Source organism: Drosophila hydei, unplaced genomic scaffold (assembly GCF_003285905.1).
Source record: "Drosophila hydei strain 15085-1641.00,03,60 unplaced genomic scaffold, DhydRS2 tig00008116-arrow-pilon, whole genome shotgun sequence".
Lineage (NCBI taxonomy): Eukaryota > Metazoa > Arthropoda > Insecta > Diptera > Drosophilidae > Drosophila > Drosophila hydei.
This window is the reverse complement of record NW_022045829.1, coordinates 260688-284696: the sequence shown is the minus strand read 5'-3', so window position 1 is coordinate 284696 and position 24009 is coordinate 260688. Positions and strand designations below refer to the sequence as shown.

At 39.6% G+C, this 24009-nt stretch overlaps 3 protein-coding genes across 6 annotated transcripts; 1 reads left to right on the top strand and 2 right to left on the bottom strand.

Moving 5' to 3' along the window:
• Positions 1-304: 304 nt before the first annotated feature.
• On the bottom strand, positions 305-11474 carry LOC111596373 (serine/threonine-protein kinase grp). 2 transcript variants are annotated; one of them, XM_023310576.2, is made up of 7 exons: positions 11396-11474; positions 4316-4513; positions 3699-3922; positions 3398-3575; positions 2609-2751; positions 1805-2014; positions 305-1184 (listed from the first exon to the last, which is right to left on the bottom strand). In XM_023310576.2, exons 2-7 carry the CDS (start codon positions 4396-4398, stop codon positions 496-498), a joined length of 1527 nt encoding a protein of 508 aa, XP_023166344.1. In that variant the 5' UTR covers positions 4399-4513; positions 11396-11474; the 3' UTR covers positions 305-495. The 2 variants fall into 2 exon arrangements, with proteins under 2 accessions (XP_023166344.1, XP_023166345.1); XM_023310577.2 differs by lacking the exons at positions 4316-4513; positions 11396-11474 and having other exon boundaries at positions 3398-3592; positions 3699-3772.
• On the bottom strand, positions 9691-11473 carry LOC111596374. Its single transcript, XM_023310579.2, has 2 exons — positions 11396-11473; positions 9691-10567 (listed from the first exon to the last, which is right to left on the bottom strand). The coding sequence occupies exon 2, from the start codon at positions 10555-10557 to the stop codon at positions 9868-9870; it is 690 nt and encodes a 229-aa protein (XP_023166347.2). The 5' UTR covers positions 10558-10567; positions 11396-11473; the 3' UTR covers positions 9691-9867.
• A 1780-nt stretch (positions 11475-13254) lies between the features above and the next one.
• LOC115482739 (transient receptor potential-gamma protein) lies at positions 13255-23170 on the top strand. Of its 3 annotated transcripts, XM_030224683.1 has the most exons (16): positions 13255-13338; positions 15147-15189; positions 18024-18205; positions 18263-18631; positions 18688-19020; positions 19082-19264; positions 19335-19871; positions 19924-20192; positions 20278-20391; positions 21110-21305; positions 21377-21571; positions 21633-21858; positions 21921-22265; positions 22321-22590; positions 22657-22775; positions 22836-23170. In XM_030224683.1, the coding sequence occupies exons 4-16, from the start codon at positions 18281-18283 to the stop codon at positions 23067-23069; spliced, it is 3372 nt and encodes a 1123-aa protein (XP_030080543.1). In that variant the 5' UTR covers positions 13255-13338; positions 15147-15189; positions 18024-18205; positions 18263-18280; the 3' UTR covers positions 23070-23170. The 3 variants fall into 3 exon arrangements, with proteins under 3 accessions (XP_030080543.1, XP_030080544.1, XP_030080542.1); XM_030224684.1 differs by lacking the exon at positions 15147-15189 and having other exon boundaries at positions 13274-13338; XM_030224682.1 differs by lacking the exons at positions 13255-13338; positions 15147-15189 and having other exon boundaries at positions 18130-18205; positions 21633-21852.
• Positions 23171-24009: the final 839 nt, after the last annotated feature.

Here is a 24009-nt window from a genome sequence, read left to right as displayed (position 1 = left end):
TCTGTTGCATAACTTCGGGCACTTTAAAAAAAAATTGTATTAAATAAAAACATGTGTGGAAGCCATGCGTAAACCTCTGAAGTATTTAGTATTTTGAAACTTTTTAATAGATGCAAAAAAAGAAAATTTAAATAGATTTTCTGCAAGACTAACTGAAAGTATGGTTTAATGATTGATAGCAGACTCAAACGAGTCTTCAATCACTCGTAAAAGGGGGATTTGAAATAATGTTTTTATAATGTAAAACGTAGATAAAACCTTTATTTGCGTAATATTTAAAAAAGTTATAAAACTTGTAATCGTTGTCAATTTATTGTTTCATAACGTTTAGCTAACTAGAGTAAAAATACTTATTCAACATTTAACAAAACTAAAAGCTTTTTTGATCAACTTATTCTAAAGATGAGGTTAAAAAAGTGACATAAAATAGGTGTCTGATTAGAAAACCAGGTGATATGCTTATCTATCTATCTTTCTATGCTTAATTTGTAATACCTAGGGCACCGAATTGGTTGCAATGGCTATAGGCCAAGTCGTTGGGCCCTTTAACAGAATATCTTCGAGAGCAAGTTTAATTTTGATAAAGCGTCGCTTGAACTCGAGGCCACAGCCCTTCGAGAGTCGAAAATCAACGAGTATTTTGCCATCCATCTCAATGATGTGCGCCTTAAACACTAAGCGCAGCTTGCGTCTATCAATGGTCGAGATTGTGACAACACCATCGTCGCTGACCTTGCACGTGTAGCTACCCAGGCGCTCGATGGTGCTCACCAGCCGCTTTATGGTATCGTCCCAGCGCGTCGTCACAAAGAAGCGAGTCATGCGTCGCACCAAGCGCTGGAAGAAATTCTGCGATGCGCTTTGTTGCGTCTGATTCATCTGTGTTGCCAGCAGCAGATCGTCCAGCATCGCGGGCTGTGAGAAGCAATAGGTTAAGCGTGCCTCCTGAGCCAGTGCCTGCCTATCGTCATCTGCCTCTTGGCCATTCCCATTCGATTTACGCAATCGCGGCACAAACTCATCATCGCTGCGCATCGTGGGCATCGGCTGAGAGCAATAGTTGCGCGATATTGAATCATCCAAATTGCTGCTCAATTGTGCGCTCGACTGTAGGCGCTGCCGCTTAGCCTTGGGCGAGCAAATCTCCAGAGCGGCGGCCGAGTCAACTAAATCATAGGAACGATCTGCAAAAGAGGCGAATCGACGCAATTAGAAGTAATTGAAGACAAACAAACAGAGAAACTCCATAAACAAAGACAAAACTGCAGTTAACTGAATAAACGAAAAGAAAGCAATGCAAAAACCATTTGGTTTTTGGTAATAAAGCTCTATGGAATACGCGCACACCATACAGCTAAAATCACCAAAGAACAAATAATATGCAAAATAAAAAGCCAAACGAAATGATAATATAAATTGCTATGCATATAAATATCAATAAGTATTTGACTGTTTCACAACTCTGCGGGGCTTGGGCTACAGAGCCAATGCTTTGGTAATCTAGCTTTATGAAGTATTTAAATCTATCATACAGCTAAAGCGCCAAAGCAACGGCAATGGGGCGACAATATAAAAACACTTTTTCATTATAGTTCACTTGCACTTGCTCGAGTTCGAGTTCGAGTTCGGCCTTCGACTTTCGACTGTGTGTGGCTGTGTGCAACACGTGCGGCACAGGCACAGAGCGACCCTCAAAGTATGCAAAGCAATGGGCGATTGAGAGTCACTAAGTACCTGAGCTACAGGGTGTGCGGTGCGGGGCATAAATTGAGCACTGTTTAAGTTTACTTATTGAGCCTCTTACCATGCTCGGCAAACTGCATGTTGCACCACTTGTGATCGAGTATCTTGTCCAGCGTTAGGCGTCCACCCGGACTGCTGGCCAACACCTTGCGCAGCAGCGACACGGCCAAAGTATCCAGCTTGCTCCATGGGGTTTGCGTTTGCCAGCGATCGTTGTCCTTCCAGGTGATAAATTCCGCGCAGCCAGCCGAAGGCTGATCCCAGGGCAGCTCTGTGGAAGGGAAATAGACAAAGCTGAGTTCATTGCAAGAGCTTTAACCAATAGCAGCGTGTGGTGAGTTTGGTGAGTTTTGTTTTGTTCCGTGCAAATTAGAAAAGTTCATGAACATTTATTTAGCTTAATTCGTGCACTAAACAGTTTGACCAACTGTTCTTTTTTTTTTGCTGATGTTGGCGGGTGGTGCGGGCGGTTGGGCGGTGTCAAGCAATTTAAGCTGGAGCTTTGGTATAAAAGCTTTAGATGATACAATATGTGAAAACAATCTACAGCTAGAATACCAAAGAAACAGCAAAAATGAAAGTTGCAATTGTGTGGGTGAGACAAAAACATATAGAACAGTGAGTTATATATAAAAATATATATATATGTATGTATGCATATATAAAAAAACACAAAAATCACATAGACAAATCGTGATGACCGTGTGTAACAGTGCCGTTATTATTGATTAGAAACGAGCAATGTGAGCGACAGAATAGGAAACGATATGCAAATGTTTTTTTTTATTTTATTCTGTTTTTTTTTTTCAGTTATTTCATAAGCAGGCAGTAGGTGTCAGGATAGAGTGAGGTGCATTGTACTCACCACCCGCTAGCATTGTCACCAATATGACGCCACAGGACCAAATGTCCGCCGGTTGGGCATGATACGGCTTCAATAGAACCTCAGGCGCCACATAAGGTAGGGTGCCGCAGCGCTTGTCTAGCAGACGCTCTCGCCCCTTGCATCTAAGATGGAATAAAGGAAAATAAATATAAATTAAATATACTTTAAAAATTGAATAAGTCATAACAAATTAAATTAAAAGTACAAGTTTGTAGTTATAAAATATAAATAAATATAACATTTTGAAATATATAAAATTATGCTTGTGATGTATACGCTTCCACGCAGGCTTAGTATTATATATTAGTTATATAATTTCAAAACAATTAACAAGCTATAAAACACAAGAAATGTGGTCTATTTGTCTATTTTGGCTATTTCAATATCCTATGCTATATGCTATCATCAGTTATAGGCTTTGATTTGTATTCTTATATTTCCTTCTACAATTATTGATAAAAGGCATGCGTATAGGATGTTTCTATTGAATACTATATTCATTTATATTTGAAACTTGAATATTCATCAATAATTTAGCATTTTCACAGCCAATTATATTACCATTATATATAATATTTTATACAGATATATATAAATATATCCTATAGTCTGCAACATTCAGTATAGTATTACTCTAAAATGTGTCTGCTTGTTATTAAACTCTTAAGGCAATAGAAGGCTTCGGCTATCTCACATTCTGAATGTTTGCATTACAGTAAAAAAGTTTTTCCATATTCCAATATCCATATAATCTAAGGCATGATATACCTAAACATAGTGGCCATTCCAAAGTCGGAGATTTTAACATTATCATGTTCGTCCAGCAGCAGATTCTCAGGTTTCAGATCACGATGGGCAATACCACGTTGGTGCAAATAGTTCAGACCAGAGAGCAGTTGGGTGAAGTAACGCTGGGCTTCATGCTGCGGCATGCCAATGTCAGGTTCTGCAAATAAAAATCAACTGTGAGAGTTTAAAGATTACCAAAGCTCTTCATATTGTTCAAGTTTGACAACTGATATATTTTAATTCTTTATAATTTGACTAAATAGCATTACAAGCTACTTACCGATCCGATCGAATAGCTCTCCACCGGCAGCATATTCCAGAAAGATATACTCCACATGTCCCTGGGATCGCTTGCCAAAGAAGCGTAAGATGTGCGTGTCCTGTAGCATTTTTTGTATGCAGACCTCTTTACGCACTGAGATCACGGCATCGGGATGCTTCTTCAAGTCGACCATTTTCATGGCCACGGCCTCTCCCGTCTGACGATTGATAAGCAACTTGACCCTGCGCCAACAAAGATAATAATTGTGTTGCTCTTTTAGTTTTACGTGCTGAACATCGTTTACTGTCGGAGGAATTATTCAATGCAACCGAGAGTAGAGCCCCGAGCCCCGAGCCCCGCCAACCCCCATTGAGTCTTTGTCTTTGCATGCTGCAGTGCAGTGCTCCTGTTACCGTGTCGCCGAAGCTTCATAGTTGGAGCATGCGCGCTACACAGAAGCGAGCTTCGGAACGCGATAACGGAGCAACAGCAGCCACTACGCCGGAAAAGTGCGATTTCTCTATTTTCGTCTCACAGCATTTCCGGTTTATTGACTTCAGCTCGTACGAGCCAAGCTGCAGCCAGCAGTGGCCTTTGATTTTGGATTGCATTGCGTTGCATTGCTGTCCACTTACTCGCCATAGGCGCCTTCACCTAGCGTCTGCGCTAGAGTCCAGCCCTCAACGAATTCGCGGGTCGCTGACGTCGCGGCTGCCATGTCCTTTGATTGCTCAATATGTGTGCCTTGATATCCTGTCTGCGTAGCATTTACTACCTATTGTCTCCAGCGGCCATTATCTCTTAGCTCTTTGTCATGTGAGCCTCAAGCAGAGCTACAAGAAAATAATTGAAAATTAACCATAAATACTCATAGTTCATCAAGTTGAAGTTTCACTGTCATTCATACATATCAGCATCAGTACATTCACCTACCCTCAGACATATATATATATATATAGATATGTATTTCGGGGATGCTGCGGTGCAGCTTTGTGGTGTACAAACTATAGGGAAAAAACGTCAACTTTTTTATACTGTTTAAATGTTTCATCTTTTGGTATGGTCATGGTTCGCTCATGCGCTGTTCACTGCTCACTTAAAGCTCTATCTAGGTATATATACGATATAAGTTAAACATATAACAAACTTATATATTTAGATTGTGATCAACTTTTCTGATTGACATTTAAACTGGTATAAAAACGTTAGTCCTTCTACATATAAATCTATCCAGCCGGCATTTGGGATGCTGCACTTGCCACGCTGTTCCTTTCGTCCTTAGGCCGGCTTGGGGTAGAGACAAATAGAGCATCGTTTGCCTCTTTTGTTCTCTTAGACGAATGGCGGCATTCAAAGCGGCTTTTTTCTCCTTTTCCCTTTCTGCTTGAAAGCTCTCGATGTTCTCTGCTGGTTCGTTCAACAGGCCACTAAACTTTTGTTTATAATATTGTTGTGTGTACTCTATTGAACAGTTGACAGAGTGCAAATGCTGCTCTGCTCACAGTTTGACGGACGAACAGCCTACCAGTACAGTTTTGATTAGGACAGTGACAGCGGCCTCGGGGAATTCCAGACATGACAATTTATGCAATCCTCGCATTATAAATGCAAATTAGAATATGTCGTAAGTGCTGCTTTGGCTGTCAACCTCATCTACGTCGGAACAGATATCGAATTCCAGTCAGTTAGAGTATATATGTACACATATGTGAAGTATACTCTTCATCTAGCCATGGTATGCACATCTATGATCAATGCAAAGTAAATCATGCCTTCGATATAGAACAACGGTGTAGACAACAAAGGAATGATCGATTTTCAAGAGAATGAAGTAACAAAGCAACATTTAAGACTTAGAAATATATATATGACTGTATATGACTGATATAGCCAGGCGAACTATGTGTGCAACTGATGAAAACCAGATCTACATGCATCATCTATGCCACTCTCAATGCCTTACATAAGCCATACAATACATTCCACTCTCCAGCATAACACATGTTTAAGGGTCGCTGGCAAATTCGCTATATGATATAATAAAAGAACTGAAAGACACTCTGCGTGCAGCTGTTTTATGAAATATGATAAATAATCAATTTACATTATTATAATATACCATAAACTGAAATTTTGATATGAAATTTGAACTCTTTCATAGAAGTAATTTGAATAAACTCGACCTGCTGCTCTCAATACGTATAGACAATTATGGAGAGCACTAGACCCACTATGTTGGCGAAGGGCCCTGGAATAAACACTTTTTAAGATCCTAAAACTTTAATACTTTAAATACAACCGATGTGGCCAAAAATATGAAGGTACAACGTGGAGCTTAACATGCATATCCCATTTATATATTTTTTAATCTAATATAAATTTTGTGAATTTTTAGTCAAATTTTATAATTTGGAAATATATTTATATTTTTAAAGCTTTTCCCAGCTAGTGCATAGAAAGTATGTAAAATGCAAAGCAATTCGAATATGATAAGGACTTTAAAAAGGAATATATATTTTGAATATATATAAAAGTAAAAATATAAAGCCAAAGCAAAAAAAGTGTCTAAAATGAGAGCGAGTACTTCTCACAGGAAGACGAATTACTTTCGTCGCATTACTTCATTCATTTAATGCAAAATATTCCATTAAAAAGCCTGCTATAAGCTTGTTGCCCATACGATCGCTGTTGCTTATCCCTCGTCTAGCTGGAAACTAGTCCCCTAGCAACAGCAACAGCCACTGCAACAGCGACAAAAAAAGCTTATGCTGTGGGACTTGCCAGTTGGCACTAGGAGTTGCGGCTGGGAGAGTTGCCCCGCCAGCCTGTCGAAGAAGAAGAAGAAGTTAAGCAAATACGAGTTTCGTCAAGTATTTTTATTTGAGCACCGGTTTAGTTTTTTTTGTTTCTGTTTTTTTTTTGCGCCCTGTACATGAAGCAGTTCCTGGCACTCTAGAGGCCTCTAACCGCCTCTTGCCGCGGAACAACAAATGCAGAAATGAAACAAAAATAAAAGAAAGAAAGAAAAGATATTATATGGTTAGGATAAAATATATACTACACTATAAGAGACAGGTATCAGTGCTGCAGCTGGGACGGGATGGAGATGGACATACTCGTATCATGTGGCTGCCAGAGTTACGGACAGACAAGCTCGCTACGAAAATACCAGCCCAGCCAGTTTTTATTATAACCTCTTTTTTTTAGAGTATTTTTGTAGCGGCAGCTGGAAGCAGCCACGTGTACGTGTGCAGAGAAAACTTGCTGAGAAACTGAATAAAATTGAGTTTTTAATCGACATAGCAAGTGGGAAGAGATTTACCATCATAAGATATTTCGTGCTGGCTGCGATTAAAGTTATCCTTCGCCTTTGAGACACGCGCGTGAATTGCATTTGTTTGTGTGAAGTTTTCGCCCGCTTTTTTATGCTTCGCATTTTGCTTCTTATTTTACTTAAGCCCACCACCGTTTGCAGCTGAAGTCAATCGCCGCGATTGATGAGTTTTTTTTCGGAGAGCGCTCACTGACAGACACTACGCGTAGTACACACACTAACACACAGACGGACACACGCGTATACATATATATATACGTATATGATTCCGGTTAATGTGTAGGTAACGTTTTGTCTGTATCTAGACACCTCAAAGGTGCCAATGTCCCGGCTTTTGTTTAATTTGTTTTGCGACAGCTATGAAACGGTATTAACGTAAGTGTTGTCTATTCCATTTTCTCTGCTTTCCTTTATTTAATACTTTTATTTCATATTGGCAAACTAAACTATCTATCCGGTCTCCTGTCACATATGTATATCGGCTCGTCCTGGGCAAGCGTTAAAGTGAAACTGTGAGCAGCAAATGCGACCGATACATGAACATTTTATAATCTACATGACATGGACCAGGCTGGCAACTCGAAACTTCCAGGCAAAGGCGAGAGAGTGAAAGAGAGAGAGAAATTGGCAAAGAGGGAGAATGAGCGAGTGAGCAAGATTCACAGAGAGCGAAGAAGAGATAAAATATTGAGAGCGAAAGCTTACGCATGCGCGCGCCAAAACGTCAATTTTGGTGGTTGATACACTCTCTCGTAGCAGTGCGAGCTCTAAACAGCTTCCAAGCAAAACTTGCAGCTCTTAAGTTTCATAGAAGCAGCTGGGACTAAGTCGGCGACCGAGACGAAAGCAGCACAGCACACAACAGATATAGCCGGTGAGCGTAGGGCAATTGCTACGCAGGCGACAGCCGGTGAGCGCAGGGCTGTTGCTTCTTTTACTTCTTCTCCGTCTTTTGGCTACTCACAAATACCAACATACATGCATACGTATGCATATAGCGTATACATACATATGCATATACATATAAATATATATATTTATATACATGTATGTGTAGATTTTATTATTGTGCAGCGTAGTAGTATTCACTTACAGACTAAAGTCGGCGTCGTTGTACGACGTGTCCGTCAATGTGACCATAAGAGTTACCCCATTCCCCACTTTGGTAGTCCTAGATTAAGAGTCTGAGTCGTACCTTTATGTACACACAGATGTACATAAAATGGAAGGTGATTCCTTGACTGTACATTAACGAGTGGGACGAAATGGCTGCAATTAAGAGCATTGATTCACCTCTTTCTTTTATGTCATGCTAACAACATACGAATTGAATATTCTAAAAATACAAATAAAAAGGTCAGCTAATTTTATCAAAGGTTAAATACCCTTGCAAATATACATTATAATGACTGTTCTGTACATGAAGTTAAAAAAACCCTCTCTCTTAAAGTTAATGATACAATCATTATCTTATATATTACCTATAGAATATATAATGTAACTTACTCTAAATATAACCCGAAATTAACTTTATGCTGAACTTTCCGACTAGGATATCTACTGAACCCAGTTCAATTTTAATATTAAATAAACAAACTTGGCAGTTTGCTCTCGATTAAATTAAATTTGTTTTAAATGTACCTTCAAAGGTCACATTTTAAATAATTCACATTCATGTTTATTGACTTTGAGGGTATTTGTTAGTCGAGTTCTTTTATTCTTTTTTGGAATTGCAGCATTTTAAAGATTTCAAGTCTTCCCGACAAGAGTCGGGACTCGTTTGCGTAAATATGTACTATATATATGTATATATACATGTGTATATATTATAGTATATATATTCTTATGTGTCCGCAACTTGTTTACCCCCGACGGCTGTCTGTTACACACATAAGAATAAATATATGCATGACTGTGTAAATTGTATGTAGAGGAATATCTACAAGCATAAGAAAATCGTGGCCCTCATAAATAAGACAGCAGCATCCCATAGTCCCATAGCAACAAAAATTAACTATCACTCTGCCTGAATCGTGTTTGCCCTACTAACAAATTTACTATTCTTATCTTAGGTTATTTAGTTTCTACAATAGTGAGTTATACGAAAGTATAGACAATTACAGCATGCGTACGTATACCGTTAGCATGCACTACTCATAGGTTTATTATACTATTGGTATATATGTAGTATATATTCAGTGTTACTACTAGAATTTATTAAATAAATGTATATTTATTTTAAATACAAGCTAAGCTAACGATCATTTAAGTAAATATTAAAGCATTTTTAGGTACATTTAACTCTGTTTCTAAGTCATTTGTTTATTCCAATAACATTATTAATTGGGAATCCTTAAAAATAGGTTCGATGTATTATGTGTATATACATACATATGCATATATTAGTCAATTGCTTCTTAATTTAGAAAAAAAAGTAGAATAAATTTTAAGCGGACGTAAACTAAATAATAAAAACGAACTGTTCAAATATATATGAACATGTTCAGAATATATTTGACACTAAAACAGGTATAAGTGATTAATGTAGACTAATTTACTTCAAATCTTAAATTGAACGTTATATTATTTAAAATATTGATGATTTACTTCATTTCTTAAATTTAATCTTATATTATTTAGAATATATTCTCAGATATTAATGGGTAAACGGTATAATCCTTAGTTTTGTTTTATTTTTTAATAGAACAAAATACATATTTTTTAAGAAATATTCCAGGCACGCTTTGTGTCATTTTGTACTAATTATATGGATCACATTTTTCTCATTTCATTTTATTTCATGACATTTCATTTCATGACATTTTATCAGATTTGGGTTAGAGTATTCTATTACTATTGGACGACTCTGTGCTTCCCTTCGCCTTTTCCCGTTTCTGTTGTTTCTACAAGCAATTTATAGGGTATTTCGATACAATCATTGTCATCGCGGCTGCTTTCCGTATCATTCAAATGCGAATTGCCAGTATTATAGACGCTGCCAATATTTTCAGATTGCTTGTTCTTTAGATTTTTGGATATATTCGCTTTATTCGTTTGGCGCTTTTTACCCGGTTCAAAATACTTTGGATCCAAGATCAATGGCATACTTCGTCGACCATTTCGCATAACATGAATGCTGCCGTGTGGCAACGATTCAGTTCGTGACGGAGCTAATGAGCCATCAGTCATTGACATCATGCCAAAATGTCGCATCATAGCAATCGCCTCCTTCTCCACGGTGCTTTTGTCATCCCAATCTGACATTGTCGCGTGCTCACCTAACGGCTTAGTGCCAGCTATCATTTGAATACGCTCCATCATGGCCAGACTGGCGCCTATTTCCTTTGACTTTGTGCTTCGATCTTTCTCAATCTCCGCATTCCGCTCTTCCCGTTTAGCCAAATACTCGTAAGTTGACTTTGGACGCGGAGTAAAGTCTTGCTTTTGCTTGGCTTCATACGCTAGCTGTCCATGTATTAAATTGAAATCAGGCTGTAAATCGACCAAATCATCCTCGAAGTTTGTTGATGGAGCCCAGGCCATATTTTATTTGCTAAATTTATATATATATTAGTAGGGAACCAAACGCTGTCGGTGCAAATGGATTGTCTACGAGTGTCTACCCCGTCAACATAACCTTGTTCTTTTTATTTTGCATACAACCGACACATGTATGCAGGTATGCATATTTGCATTTGTATATGTATGCATGTGTGCGTGTATGTATAGTTGAGTTCAGTTGCATTGCCGGCTAAATTACAACTAACTATGTAGTTAACCAGTAACAAGACCGCTACAAGCCTTTAACACGCACTTTGAGCTTTATGTAAGACACTTACTTATTGATATAAATAATTTAAAATCCAATTCTTAATAAAAAAATTCTCATACAAATTATTTACAATTTCTTTGAATTTAATTTCATAAATTCTAGAGTTGTCTATCTCTACAAAAGCAGAACGCGTTTTGGTCTTATTTAGCTAGTTTATCGAATACCACATGAAATTATCATGTAAGTTTAACAATTTTAAAGAAAACAAAATAAAACCAAATTATTTATACATTTATAGAGCTACATAAATTAATAAATAATTTATTTTTTTGCAAAGGTATAGTTTTTTACCCCGCATATGAATGTACAACTAAAATCAGACACAATGTACATATATTTATCTCGCTCTAACATCATGAATTACTATGCGCAATACAACAAAACGCCGAAAGAATTGCGCCAAAACAGTCGAAAAGCGAAAAGAACATAGAAAAGAATGAAAGTTTATGGCCGCGAAGCTAATCTTTAATACATGAAGTTTGCGCACATATATGTATACCTAAAGCACCGGTAAATATATAATTATCATCAATTAAATGCTCAACTTACCGTTTTCAAAATGCGATTGCACTGCGGTGCGGCGTTTTATTTGCACACCTTTTGTTTATGTTACACAAGATAATCTACACACCAAGCCACAAACATTTACATTTAGTGACCACAATTTTTAAATATTGGTATTTAGGCACATATTAAACGTATTAATTTTGGGAGAGTTTTCTAAAAGGCCGCCGTCGCCTTTTGCACATTTGGCAAATTTAGCGGCGAGTGTGACAGTGCGTGCGAACAGAAAAATGCAAATTTTGATGGAATGTGGATGTGGAGGTTAGTCGACTATTTACAAAAATACTGTAAATACTAAAACTTAATATCAATGAAGGTAATATCGATTATTTTCCAGTTAGGCGGCAAAACGTATTTTCTTTAAATGGGGGCTGGCGATTGATTTAAGTTACTACAATTTTTTATTATCTAAGAATGGTGTTCGAAATATTTTTTATTTCTGAAGCAAGTTTATCTGTATGAACGATCAAATTTACCATTGTTCATTGTTCCAATAGCCTTGCAATTGCTGAAAGGGCCTTAACGGGTTATTAGGCAATTTATAATCTACAGACTCTTAATACTCTTATATATTTGTTGCAGGCAAAGAGTTGCAATATTTTGGCCACACCTTTTTCTCTTCACCCACACTTTAGAAGCCTACTTCATCATATTTCGCAGGCTAGTCTAATGATGACATCCTTTTTTCAACATTGTCGGTTACTCCTGCCTGTCTTCAATACTACACTCATGCGCATTGCGGCTGAAACAGCCGGTCATGATTTTTATTAATGAAAATCCAAAAAGTTTTTGCCTTCAAACTCAGTGCAATCGCCTGGCTTCCCAGTTGCAATTCGACAACTGGCCAAGGCGCATGGAAATTCGGAAAAATTCGGATAATTCGCAACGATAATTAACGAGTGAAAATATAAACAACGAAAAAGTATAATTATAAATTGCAAGCATTTGGTCAAAAGCTAAAAATTTAAATATATTTACATTCAAAAAAATCCTGGAGATATTAAATCTTAAATTTTCTCTCTTAACGTGTTTAAGAAATAGCTCAACGAAAGAAAAAACTTTTGTTATATGGTATCTGAATGGCAATGTGTCAAACACACCCTCAACTTCTTTGCCTGAAGTTTCTTATGTCAATATTTCATAAAAGCAATAATTGATTTATAGGTCAATCTCCACCCAACTTTCTGACGCCCTTAAGCGTTACCTAATTAAAAACTTCTCTTGTGGCTGTGGGATTTGATAGTTCACATAGTTTTACTTTCTATACACATAACGGAAGTATATATGCTTATTTCGGTACTCTAATTAGACGTTGATTGTGCATTGTAGTCAGGTGTAACCGACTGAAAAATACTCTGTATAAGCTGTGCATGAATTAGAAAAATATCTTATTGATTTGTATATGGACATCAAAGTTTCTGCAACTTTTAATCAGATTTCGTAAATAGAGTAAATATATGAATTCACCAAATTGAATGTATTCAAAGGTTCAAAACAAAAACAAACTTATTCATGCGTCTAAAGTGAAAGGAAAAACGTAGAAATAAATTTTCAATAAAGTTGCGAAAAATTCCATGAACATTGCGTAAATTTAATTATTTATAGAAACAAAACGACGTGATTAAACAACGCAAACGGAAAAATCGATCAAAATATTAATTTAAACAAATATATACATATATTTATACGGAAACTATTTGTTTGGTTCGAGTGATTCAACAATAAAGCAGAGGCGTGCAAATTTTAATTGAGTTTTTCAGTAATTGGCAATTTCTTATTTCTTCAAAAGTTCAATTTTCAATTGTAAATTTCGAAAGATTTTTTGAGTTGCTGTTGCCAGTCGAAAAGTTGACGTGAATACTGCACTGGAGGTGCTTCGACAGCAGACGCGTTCGATTGCCGCACTCAAGAGGAAATCTCAACTCAAGGTAAATGCATAAATGGGAAAGAGCGAGGGCTCACAATGGCCGATGATAGCTGAGCACCCTCTGTACATCGCTGCTTTGTTTGTTCTCTGTGAAGTGGGTTGGCCACTTGTGCCAGTTACTCAATTTTATGCAGTTTTCAAACCAAGTCAATGGGAAATGGCGAATTTGTGTTGCAAAGAAATTTCAAAGGGTCTCCAAGTCAATTATTTCCATAACACTTATCTTTTTTTATCTTTTGAAAAACACTCAAAAATAATATGTAAATACCTGAGAAATATTATTTTATGATAAATTTACAAATAAGTAGTAAAATAAAGTTAGATTTGTCTTCGTCAAAGCAGTCGACTGTTAAATAACCAGCTCAAATACAAGCTTTTCACTTACAACCCTTGCCGTACGTACGCTTAGAGGGCGCTAGTTAAAACTCTTTGAGCTCAAAAAAAAAAAAAAAACAAAATACAAAACACAAGCACCCACGTAAGGAGCAACTGTCGGGTGGCCTTTAGTAGACGGCGCTTCGGTTACAGTGAGTGCAGTGCCCTGAATTAAAATGCGCTCAAGGACAACAACAATAGCAACAGCAACAACAACAGCTGACATCAAGAAAATGCCAACAGCAACAAAGCTGCAACTAAACGTAGCAAAAAGTTGTTATTAATTGGAAGCCAACGTTGCGAATACGTAACTTTGAAATATAAAAAGGAAATAGTTCACTGTATATATGCTATTATTTATTGTATAAATGTTCATAACTCTTGCAATTGAATAAAAAAACTGGCTTAGCAAAACTAGTATAATTTGGCTTGGTGCCGTTACAAGAAAAGCACACTGCTCCTAGCTCGACATCGACTCTCACATTTCAGTGTAAAGAAAAGAGTACACTAGTCAGTATTCTCGATAATATATTTATTTTTAGAATAAAACAAAAACAAAATACACTGATAGAGATAGGCCCAAGCGTAACGTTTCGTCGCTCTCTTGCACTGCCAGAGAGCAACTGGAGTGAGAGCCGGAAGCTTAGTGCGATCGAGAGTAAGCTCGCCATTTTGTAGGTCACTTTGTTGTTCCTTGCTTGAAATTCTCTCTCGCTCTTTTAAATTTAGGCAGCATGTGTGTATGTATATATAAGTGTATCTATGTATGTATATTCTGCATGCACAAGCAGCAAATTCAATTTTATTCACATTTTTTCCCATTTAAGTGGGAATCCTATTATAAAATAGTTAAATAATGTCGATTGCATTGTCGATTAATAGAAAGTTTGCAAACGACATATTCATATTGAAACAGGATTTTTTAGGTATTACAACTTTGTGCGTACTTTGACTTGTCCTTCTCTGTTGTCTTTGTGCGAGGCTTCTGAGAGCCAAGTACTACGTGCCAAGGACGCGAGGGTGCGTATTCCACAGGCACAAACACTAGCACAAGTTGATGCCGGCATCAAGGCAACAAGGACACTTGAGGGCCATGCGTGCAACACTTGTGCTCTCCACTCGGCTTGTCCCTATCTCTTGTAGGTAGGTGCAACAGCGTCAGCATCAGCACAAGCTGAATTTAAGGGGAATTAACTGTACTATGAATTGTCTCAATATTTGTGAGTTGTGCTATAAATGCTTCAAAGGCAAAGCATGGCCTATTTAATGATTTTTCTATTAATCGAACATTTTTTAGAATAACTAAATCAACTGCAGCAATTAGTTGTTTCACTAAACTACTAAGCCATATTCTAACATGCCTTTAATCTGTAGGCTATGCTTATCAGTTAACTGTACTAACACCTCAATTTATTCTGCTTTATCTTTTGCTAGTTGTCGAAATGGAGCGATGTCAAAACGGCAGAAGAAGGAGAAGGTAAGTGAAATAGAAACTCAACTGTCTTAGGGCTGGATTGGATTGGAAACTTGTATTAAAGAAGCTCGAAATAAGTTTAAGTTTAAGTTTCAAAATGTCGAATCCCAAGATTATCTTTAATGTTTTTCTTAGACGCTCGATCAGTTTTAGATAGATCATGCAGAGAGAGAGAGATAGAGAGAGGCCGAGAAAGAGACATATAGACAGAGAGGCCGAGAGGCAAAGAGATAGTGAGAGGCAGACAGTCAAATAGAGAGAGAAAGACGGAGAGAGAGTCAGGCAGAGACAGACAGGGAGGTGGATATAGAGGCAGACAGACAGAGGGACAAGGAGAAAGAGAAGCAGACAAAGAGGCAGAGAGACAGAGAAGCCGATAGATAGACTGAGAGACAAATAAAGAGGTGCAGAGAGAGAGAGACAGAGACAGACAGATAAACGAGAGGCAGAAGGAGTGATAGAGAGAGAGACAGGCAGATATATCGTTAAATCAAGAATGCATATAATAATTTATAGGCACGCCTAAGACTCCTTCTTTCTCTTGGCTGTTGTTATACCCTGGAATAGCCACTTTCAATGGGAAACGGATAAATATGATTGGGAATGGAAATGGCAACGATATAGTGTTAACAAGCAGGTCAAAATCTGTTAAGAGTTGCTGTGTTAAAGTGTTTGCGCACAGTTAGATTGTTTTTTAGGTCAATCAATAGCGTTTCAATGGTTTTCTGATTACTTTGTAGCCGCTAAGGTGCTGCATTTATATATTTGCATGTACACACTTGTATGTGTGTGCAGGTGTGTGTTGGCCATGTGTGTGTGCGTGTGCGTGTGTGTGGCTGTCGGAAACTGTTGACCATTTTGTTTTTGTTTTGTAGCGTTGCGTGTTCAGGACCTACGACAACCAGAAGGCAAGGCACCTAGGTTAGGTTAGCTCCTGCGCAGACTCATTTTTTCCAACTCACACACATGCATACACACACACACACTCGCTGCACTCGTGTGTCTGCGGTAAATCAATGAAGGTTCAACGTACGCTGTCACGAGCTGCAGAAGTGAAGACAAGCTTGCTACAAACAAAAGCTTGCAAAGCACAACGAATGTCAAATACCCTTTAAAAAATATAATGCTAAAAATAAATTTACTTTTAATAGTTGAAGTCTATAAATGAATTTCTTTGTATGAAAATAAAGCTTAGGCAGGAAACGAAAAGATTTATGAAATGTTTTATTTTTTATTATTTTTTCAATCTCGCTTGATACACAATGGGGGCTAAGATTGCTAGACTACTAAACTGCTTCATCTGTCTATATATCATATTAGTCAAGGCATTTTACAATATATTCAGGGTTATGTAAAATAATTTGTAATTGTTCTTAATTTTTATTATAAAAAAAAATATTTTAAATATTTAAATATATTGAAATAAATTTTAAAAAAATATTTTACAAAAATAAAAATATATAAAGTTAATAAAAATATGAACAAATATTGAAAAATATTGAAATAAATTTATATACATTTTAAAAAAAAATTAAAAACTTAAAAAATAAAAAACTAAAAACATTAAATAAAACTTAAAGAAATTAAATAAAAACAAATAAATATAATATTCACTAAACATAGTCTAAAAACCTTAAAACTCTGCTGCAATGAAAGGGAAATCTCGACGTGGGGCATATTACATAGCAAATTTGCGGGCCCCACGTCCGTAAATGTGTGCGTACACCTATGTAAGCTTATGAAGGTCGTCAGTATTCGTGAAATGCAGCTACAGTAAAGCCTAGCTAATAACGGGCGCAGACTGTGCGAGCCGCTAAAATATGTTTTTACTATGAGAAATTGAAATTTTAGGAAATTATTTTTTATTTTAACTTAAATTATTATTAGCAAGTTTATATTAAAACAATATATATATTACTTTATTTTAATTTAATTTTTAATTGTTACAAAATTTTTAAAAAATTTTAGAGCTGTTCTTCAACATTCAGCTGAGAATTTTAAAGTTTGCTCCACTTAGTTAGGCTTCACTGTATGTGCACTGGCAGGTGGTGAAAATGCAATTGTTTATATTAATATCGTATGACATATGACAGTTATTTTGTGGTACATACATAAATTCTTAATGTGCTTCATAAATATATTCATGAAATGTTGAATTTTGCTGTCCGCAGTCCGAATCCTCTCTGGCAGGAAGAGCACTGTGCATGTGTGTGTGTGTGAGTGTGTGTGTGTGCATGTCTCTGTGTGTTCTGTATATAATAAGCATATGCAAAAAAGAAAGCATGCAGCTATTGACCCAGATTTCTTGACGAAGCGCCGCGACCAACTGCATTTCCCTCTAGCCCATTTCCCATATAATATTACGCATACGCCTCGTGTGTTTGTTTGCCTTTGGCTATATTAATATTATTATGCTTTTTAATTTGCCACTGATGCTGTTGTCCCTAGCCCTTAATGGCTTCCTGATTACGCTCACGATTGCGACGACTTGCCAGCTATAAAATCTAAGTTAATAAAATCTAATGGGATTTTGATTTTGTGCAAGGACATCGACGCGACAGTTGCGGCCTTGTGACTGTCTCCATGTTAGCTCGCAAGGCCATATTGCAGTAGATTCAGTTTTTCCTGTGCCAGACATCCTTGAACAACATAATTAGACTCTGCGACTCTTCGAGCGAAATAAACAGACCTAATTGGGCCTAATCAGGTGAATCGCTGGGAACTTTCAGCTGGTGTCGATGGGTTCAGCTGGTCAGCTAGACGACCCTGTCTAGATTAATAGAACCTTTCATTCCGTTGCTGGCTTCACTAACAATCATCTGCTTTCCACTCTGCAGACGAAGGAAAAAAATTGCACTTCATTAGTCCGGCACGTCGGAAATCTGTGCTAGCTCCAATACTGAGTAAGATCAAGAATGGTGTGGATGGCACAGATGCCGGGGATAAGAAGTCGGCAGGCAGCGAGAGCAGCGGCAGCAGTCACATAGCCGTCCAAATCGAACCAGCCAGGCGAGTCAAGGTGAGTGAGCTGCCGATCGCAGAAGGAGCTCTTAAGACAGATCCCATCTGATTTCAGCGCCACAGCATACACGGCATGATGGAGGAGGAGAACACGATACGACCGCATCAGGAGATACGCCAGCTGACGCTGGAGGAGAAGAAGTTCCTGCTGGCCGTGGAGCGCGGCGATATGGCGGGCACCCGCCGCATGCTGCAGAAGGCACAGGACACGGAGTACATCAATGTCAACTGTGTCGATCCGCTGGGTCGCACCGCTTTGCTGATGGCCATAGACAACGAGAATTTGGAAATGGTTGAGCTGCTGATCAACTACAACGTGGACACTAAGGATGCGCTCTTGCACTCCATTTCCGAGGAGTTCGTGGAGGCCGTAGAGGTTCTGCTGGATCATGAGAACGTGACCTTTCAGAGCGAGGGCAATCATGTGTGTATTACCCCAACTCCCTCCCCTCCTATGACTTAGCTTATAACATTCCATAGAGCTGGGAGTCCGCCTCGGAGGAAACGTCAACATTTACGCCCGACATTACGCCTTTGATACTGGCCGCCCATCGGGACAACTATGAGATCATCAAGATTCTCCTCGATCGTGGCGCAGTTCTGCCCATGCCACACGATGTGCGCTGCGGCTGCGATGAGTGCGTCTTGTCCCGGCAGGAGGACTCGCTCAGGCACTCACGTTCCCGAATCAATGCCTATCGCGCCCTTGCCAGTCCCAGCCTCATAGCGCTGTCCTCCAAGGATCCCATACTCACGGCCTTCGAGCTGTCCTGGGAGCTGCGACGCCTCAGCTTTCTGGAACACGAATTCAAGGTATCCTGGACATGTGATGCGGCTATATTCTAGGCAGCAGCTAATCTGGATCTGCTTTCAGAACGAGTACCAGGAGCTGCGCAAACAGTGCCAGGACTTTGCCACCGCCTTGCTGGACCACACGCGCACCTCGCACGAGCTGGAGATATTGCTAAACCACGATCCCACTGGCCCAGTCTTCGAGCACGGCGAGCGCATGCACTTGAACCGCCTGAAGCTGGCCATCAAGCTGCGCCAGAAGAAGGTAGCCTAATATGGAAAAATGCTTTAAATCGATTTGAAAACCTTTCGTTCTCTCTCCCTCATCTGTCCAGTTTGTGGCACATTCGAATGTGCAACAGCTGTTGGCCAGCATTTGGTATGAGGGCCTGCCCGGCTTCAGGCGCAAGAACATGGCTCTGCAGACATTGGACATCATTCGCATTGGCATCTTGTTCCCCATCTTCTCGCTGGCCTACATCCTCGCTCCATACTCGAGCATCGGCCAGACCATGCGAAAGCCGTTCATCAAGTTTATCTGCCACAGCGCCTCGTACTTTACTTTCTTGTTTCTGCTGATGCTCGCCTCGCAGCGCATCGAGACCTTCATCGGCAGCTGGTTCTGGTCGGACGCGACGCCGATGCTGAATCAGGCCGAGGAGCTGCAGCTGCCCACCAAACGCGGCGCCAAGCCCACCTGCATTGAGTGGCTGATACTCGCCTGGGTGAGCGGCCTCATCTGGAGCGAGGTGAAGCAGCTGTGGGATGTGGGCCTGCAGGAGTATCTGAACGACATGTGGAACGTCATTGACTTTGTGACCAACTCCCTCTACGTGGCCACAGTGGCGCTGCGCGTCGTTTCATTCTTTCAGGTGAGCATGTTGCACCTTTAACTATTGACAGTCCACACATTTTGTCGCGCAGGTGCAAAAGGAGATGAAATTCAATTCGCAGGCTACTGACCTGCCGCGCGAACGCTGGGATACCTGGGACCCGATGCTCATCTCGGAGGGCCTGTTCAGTGCAGCGAACATTTTCAGTAGCCTCAAGCTGGTGTACATCTTCTCGGTGAACCCACACTTGGGGCCACTGCAAGTCTCGCTGTCGCGCATGGTCATGGACATCATGAAGTTCTTCTTCCTATACGTCCTGGTGCTCTTCGCCTTCGGCAGCGGCCTCAACCAGCTGCTCTGGTCGGTATTACTGCTGCCTCACAATCACTCACTTTAAATACTATTTACATAACTGTCATCACTCTTAACGGCTTACTGGCTTCAGGTACTATGCTGATCTGGAGAAGAAGCGCTGTCCAGAGGTCTCGCCCAGCCTGCTGCTCAACATGAATGGCACCAATGATCCCAATGCCTGCATAGTCTGGCGACGCTTCTCCAAGTAAGTTCTCTAGGTGACCAGGCGAGACTAGTGCTGTTTCTGATAACTACATAACTGGACTTGTTTAGATAGTTCGTAATATGTAGCTTCAGAAGGTTATGTTATGGGTTATTGGGTTCTGAAAGCCAAGCCTTAAAAGCCTTTCTATTATCTAGGAAAATCCCTCTTTAAGCCTTCACTTAAGCTAACTTTAGATACTCTGGCTACTATACTATAATATACTATACAAAAATTGTACTACTATTTTTATGAACAAAGCTCTGTTAAATATATACTACTATTTTCATTAACACAGCTCTGTTAAATATATACTACTATTTTCATAAACAAAGCTCTGTTAAATATATCCTACTATTTTCATGAACAAAGCTCTCTTGTATACATATACTACTATTTTCATGAACAAAGCTCTCTTGTATACATATACTACTATTTTTATGAACAGAGCTTTGTTTACTACTATTTTGTGTACTACTATTTTTATGATCCCCGCTTAGTTCATAAAAAAGTAGTGCAGAGCTTTGTTCATAAAAATAGTAGTACGAACAAAGCTGCGTTCATAAAAATAGTAGTATTTTAGTAGCTCTTAATTATTTGAATATAAAAATATTCGAGCATATTTGCCAATTTCTTCTAATTGTATATGATCTGTTATGTATTGAATTATAACATCTATTTATCGAAACATATTTAATTATAAAACTGACTGCTTCTGCAGCCTTTTTGAGACGACACAAACGTTGTTCTGGGCTGTCTTTGGGCTGATTGACCTGGACAGCTTTGAGCTGGATGGCATCAAGATCTTCACACGCTTCTGGGGCATGCTTATGTTTGGCACCTACTCCGTTATCAACATAGTGGTGCTGCTCAATCTCTTGATTGCCATGATGAACCACTCGTATCAGCTAATATCGGTAGAGTATACAAATATATATATATATATAGATCAGCTATCAAATAGTTAAGACTAATTACGAACTGCTAGGAACGCGCCGATGTCGAGTGGAAATTCGCTCGCTCCAAATTGTGGATCAGCTACTTCGAGGAGGGCGGCACTTGCCCGCCTCCATTCAATATAATTCCCACGCCCAAGTCCATTTGGTACGCCAGCAAGTGGATGCGTCAGGTGTTTTGCAGCGGCTCCTCGGCTGCTCGACGCGAGCACCTGAAGACAATACGCGTAAGTATTTCTACTAACTGGACTAATAACTTGGCTTACTCTAACTAACTTGTTGTGCTAGCGCAAGGCTCAGCAGGCCAGTGACCGGGACTTCAAGTACCAGCAGATCATGCGTAACCTGGTGCGTCGCTATGTGACCGTGGAGCAGCGCAAGGCGGAGTCGCAGGGCGTCACGGAGGACGATGTCAACGAGATTAAGCAGGACATTTCCGCCTTCCGCTGCGAGCTGGTCGAGATACTGAAGAACAGCGGCATGGATACGAACGTAACTGCAGGACAAGGTGGCGGTAAGCTGCTCTTGGACACACTCGAATCGCTCGCTAATCTCAGTTTCTTCCGCTTCTCGCAGGCGGCGGCGGCAAAAAGAATCGCCAGAAGGAGCGTCGCCTGATGAAGGGCTTCAATATTGCACCGCCGGGCTCGACGAGCTCGTTGGCCCCCGTGGCCGAGTTCTCCACGTCGCTGGATAACTACGATAATCAGCACGAGATACTCAGCTCGACGCTCTCCACGCTCTTCACGCCCAACTTCATGCACAGGCGGCAGAATACCACGGGCGGCATAGTTGGCGCCGAGTCGCCCACCACGCCCACGCAGAGCCCAGCAGCCGCAACGCCCCCCGCAGCTGCCACGAAGTACAATAAGACCACGCTGAAGTATAACAAGCGCATTGCAGGGCACAAGAAGCGCTGGGGTGCGTCTAGTAGAGATCCTCCCAACCCGATCTAACTGATCCACTATGCTTGCAGGCACACTCATTGAAGCCGCCAAGGTGGGCAACATGAGCAAGATGCTGGGACGCTCCAAGTCTGAGGATTCTGTGTGCAACTCCTCGCATGACTCCACACCTGTGCACGATCAGGTGCGCGTCAGCTATGCGCAGAGCTGCGCTCAGCCCACAGTTAGCTACAGGCAGCACGGCGCAGATGCCCCAGCTGTGGGGGCATCGCTGCCCCAGGCCCCGCCGCACACGCATGTGGGCGTAGGCGTGGGCGCGCACTTCTTTCACACAACTACAGGTGCAGCAAATTCGGCCTTGAACTGTATTTGAGTCGAGAGGTAAACAGTCTCTGTATTTGTTCCAGGTCTGACCGCCATTGCGGCGCTGAAGCGCAAACGCAAGAAATTCTCATCAAGCAAAAACATTTGCCCCGTCACCGAGTCCATTGCAGCCGCCAATGCGGCGGAGCTCTTGAACGATAAGGTAGGGTAAGGCAGCTGCCCGAATGCTCGACTCTAAATGGATTTTCTCGCACGCTTTCAGACACTCAAACGCGTGTCCAGCTATCCGGCAGCCACTGCACAGGTCTGCGGCCCGCACAAAGACCCGGCTCAGGTGGTGAAGCCGCGACGGCATGAGCAAACGCAGAGCCAACACGACTCGGTTGAGGCCTCCGCAGAGTTCACTTTATCCATTGATCCATCCAATACGTCGGTCAACTCGCGCGAGCCCCTCATCAGCAGCAGCTGTGTCTCCACCATGGGCACCATTGGCTGAGTGCATAAATATTCAAAAACAAATCAAATAAAGTAAAATAAATAAATTAACAAAAACTTGAGCAAAAGTGAAGAAGTTTTTGCTGCTCAATTTTCATTCATTCACACACAATTGCATTTATATATATATATATATTATATATATCTATGCTTTATGCAGACAAGCCTTCGGATTTGATATGCTACCAATACCAAATATTATTATATATATATATATATATATATATATTGATATATATATGTAACTAACCCATATCGATGTTAAAAGCTGCCTTAGCATTAGAAATAAATCTTAGTATAAGCTAAAGGGGTATACCTGACCTGGGAGATGGCTAAAAAATATACTACAAAAATATATACAAAAATAAAAAAATATAAAAAAATATAAACAAATAATATACATAAATAATAGTTAATAGAAAGGTAAATAAAATAATTCACATATTTATGTGAGACGTTTTTGGAGGCATATTAAATGATTGTACTTGGACCTAGGACTACGAGGTGTTTTTCATGTTTCATACATAAGTGAGATAAATATAGAAAAGTATGAAAGTAAATTATAGCAAATAGCACAATATTTTATACACCGATTTTAACCAAACTCAACAAAAACAATAAACGAATTGCAAAACAGTTAATGATTTTAGCGCCTATGTCCTACAATACCTATAAGTATGATATATTTTGTAGATCCCGTAATAATACTAAAGATTTTTAGATGGTTTTTAGGTAAATGCAAATGTAATTTTGAATTGTATTACGTTGAAACTCACAAATAGTCTTAGATTTAGATTTAAATGCAACTAAAACTAACGGAGATAACGAATTAATTAAACAATGAATAGCAGGAAAATAATAATAATATAACAATAACTGCGATAAGCGAACATCCAGTTAGTTTAAATGTTATACTTAATTTTCTTATAAATATACACACA

What these genes read in the sequence shown, in the direction of transcription:
- LOC115482739 (XM_030224683.1), top strand. Translation starts at nt 18,281, where the DNA reads ATGATGGAGGAGGAGAACACGATACGACCGCATCAGGAGATACGCCAG. An exon ending in AACTGCAGGACAAGGTGGCG is followed by an intron (nt 21,859 to 21,920) that starts GTAAGCTGCTCT and finishes CGCTTCTCGCAG; the next exon opens with GCGGCGGCGGCAAAAAGAAT. An exon ending in CTTCTTTCACACAACTACAG is followed by an intron (nt 22,591 to 22,656) that starts GTGCAGCAAATT and finishes TATTTGTTCCAG; the next exon opens with GTCTGACCGCCATTGCGGCG.
- LOC111596373 (XM_023310576.2), bottom strand. Translation starts at nt 4,398, where the DNA reads ATGGCAGCCGCGACGTCAGCGACCCGCGAATTCGTTGAGGGCTGGACT. An exon ending in GGAATGGCCACTATGTTTAG is followed by an intron (nt 2,752 to 3,397) that starts GTATATCATGCC and finishes ATTCCATCTTAG; the next exon opens with ATGCAAGGGGCGAGAGCGTC. An exon ending in CATGCAGTTTGCCGAGCATG is followed by an intron (nt 1,185 to 1,804) that starts GTAAGAGGCTCA and finishes CCTCTTTTGCAG; the next exon opens with ATCGTTCCTATGATTTAGTT.
- LOC111596374 (XM_023310579.2), bottom strand. Translation starts at nt 10,557, where the DNA reads ATGGCCTGGGCTCCATCAACAAACTTCGAGGATGATTTGGTCGATTTA.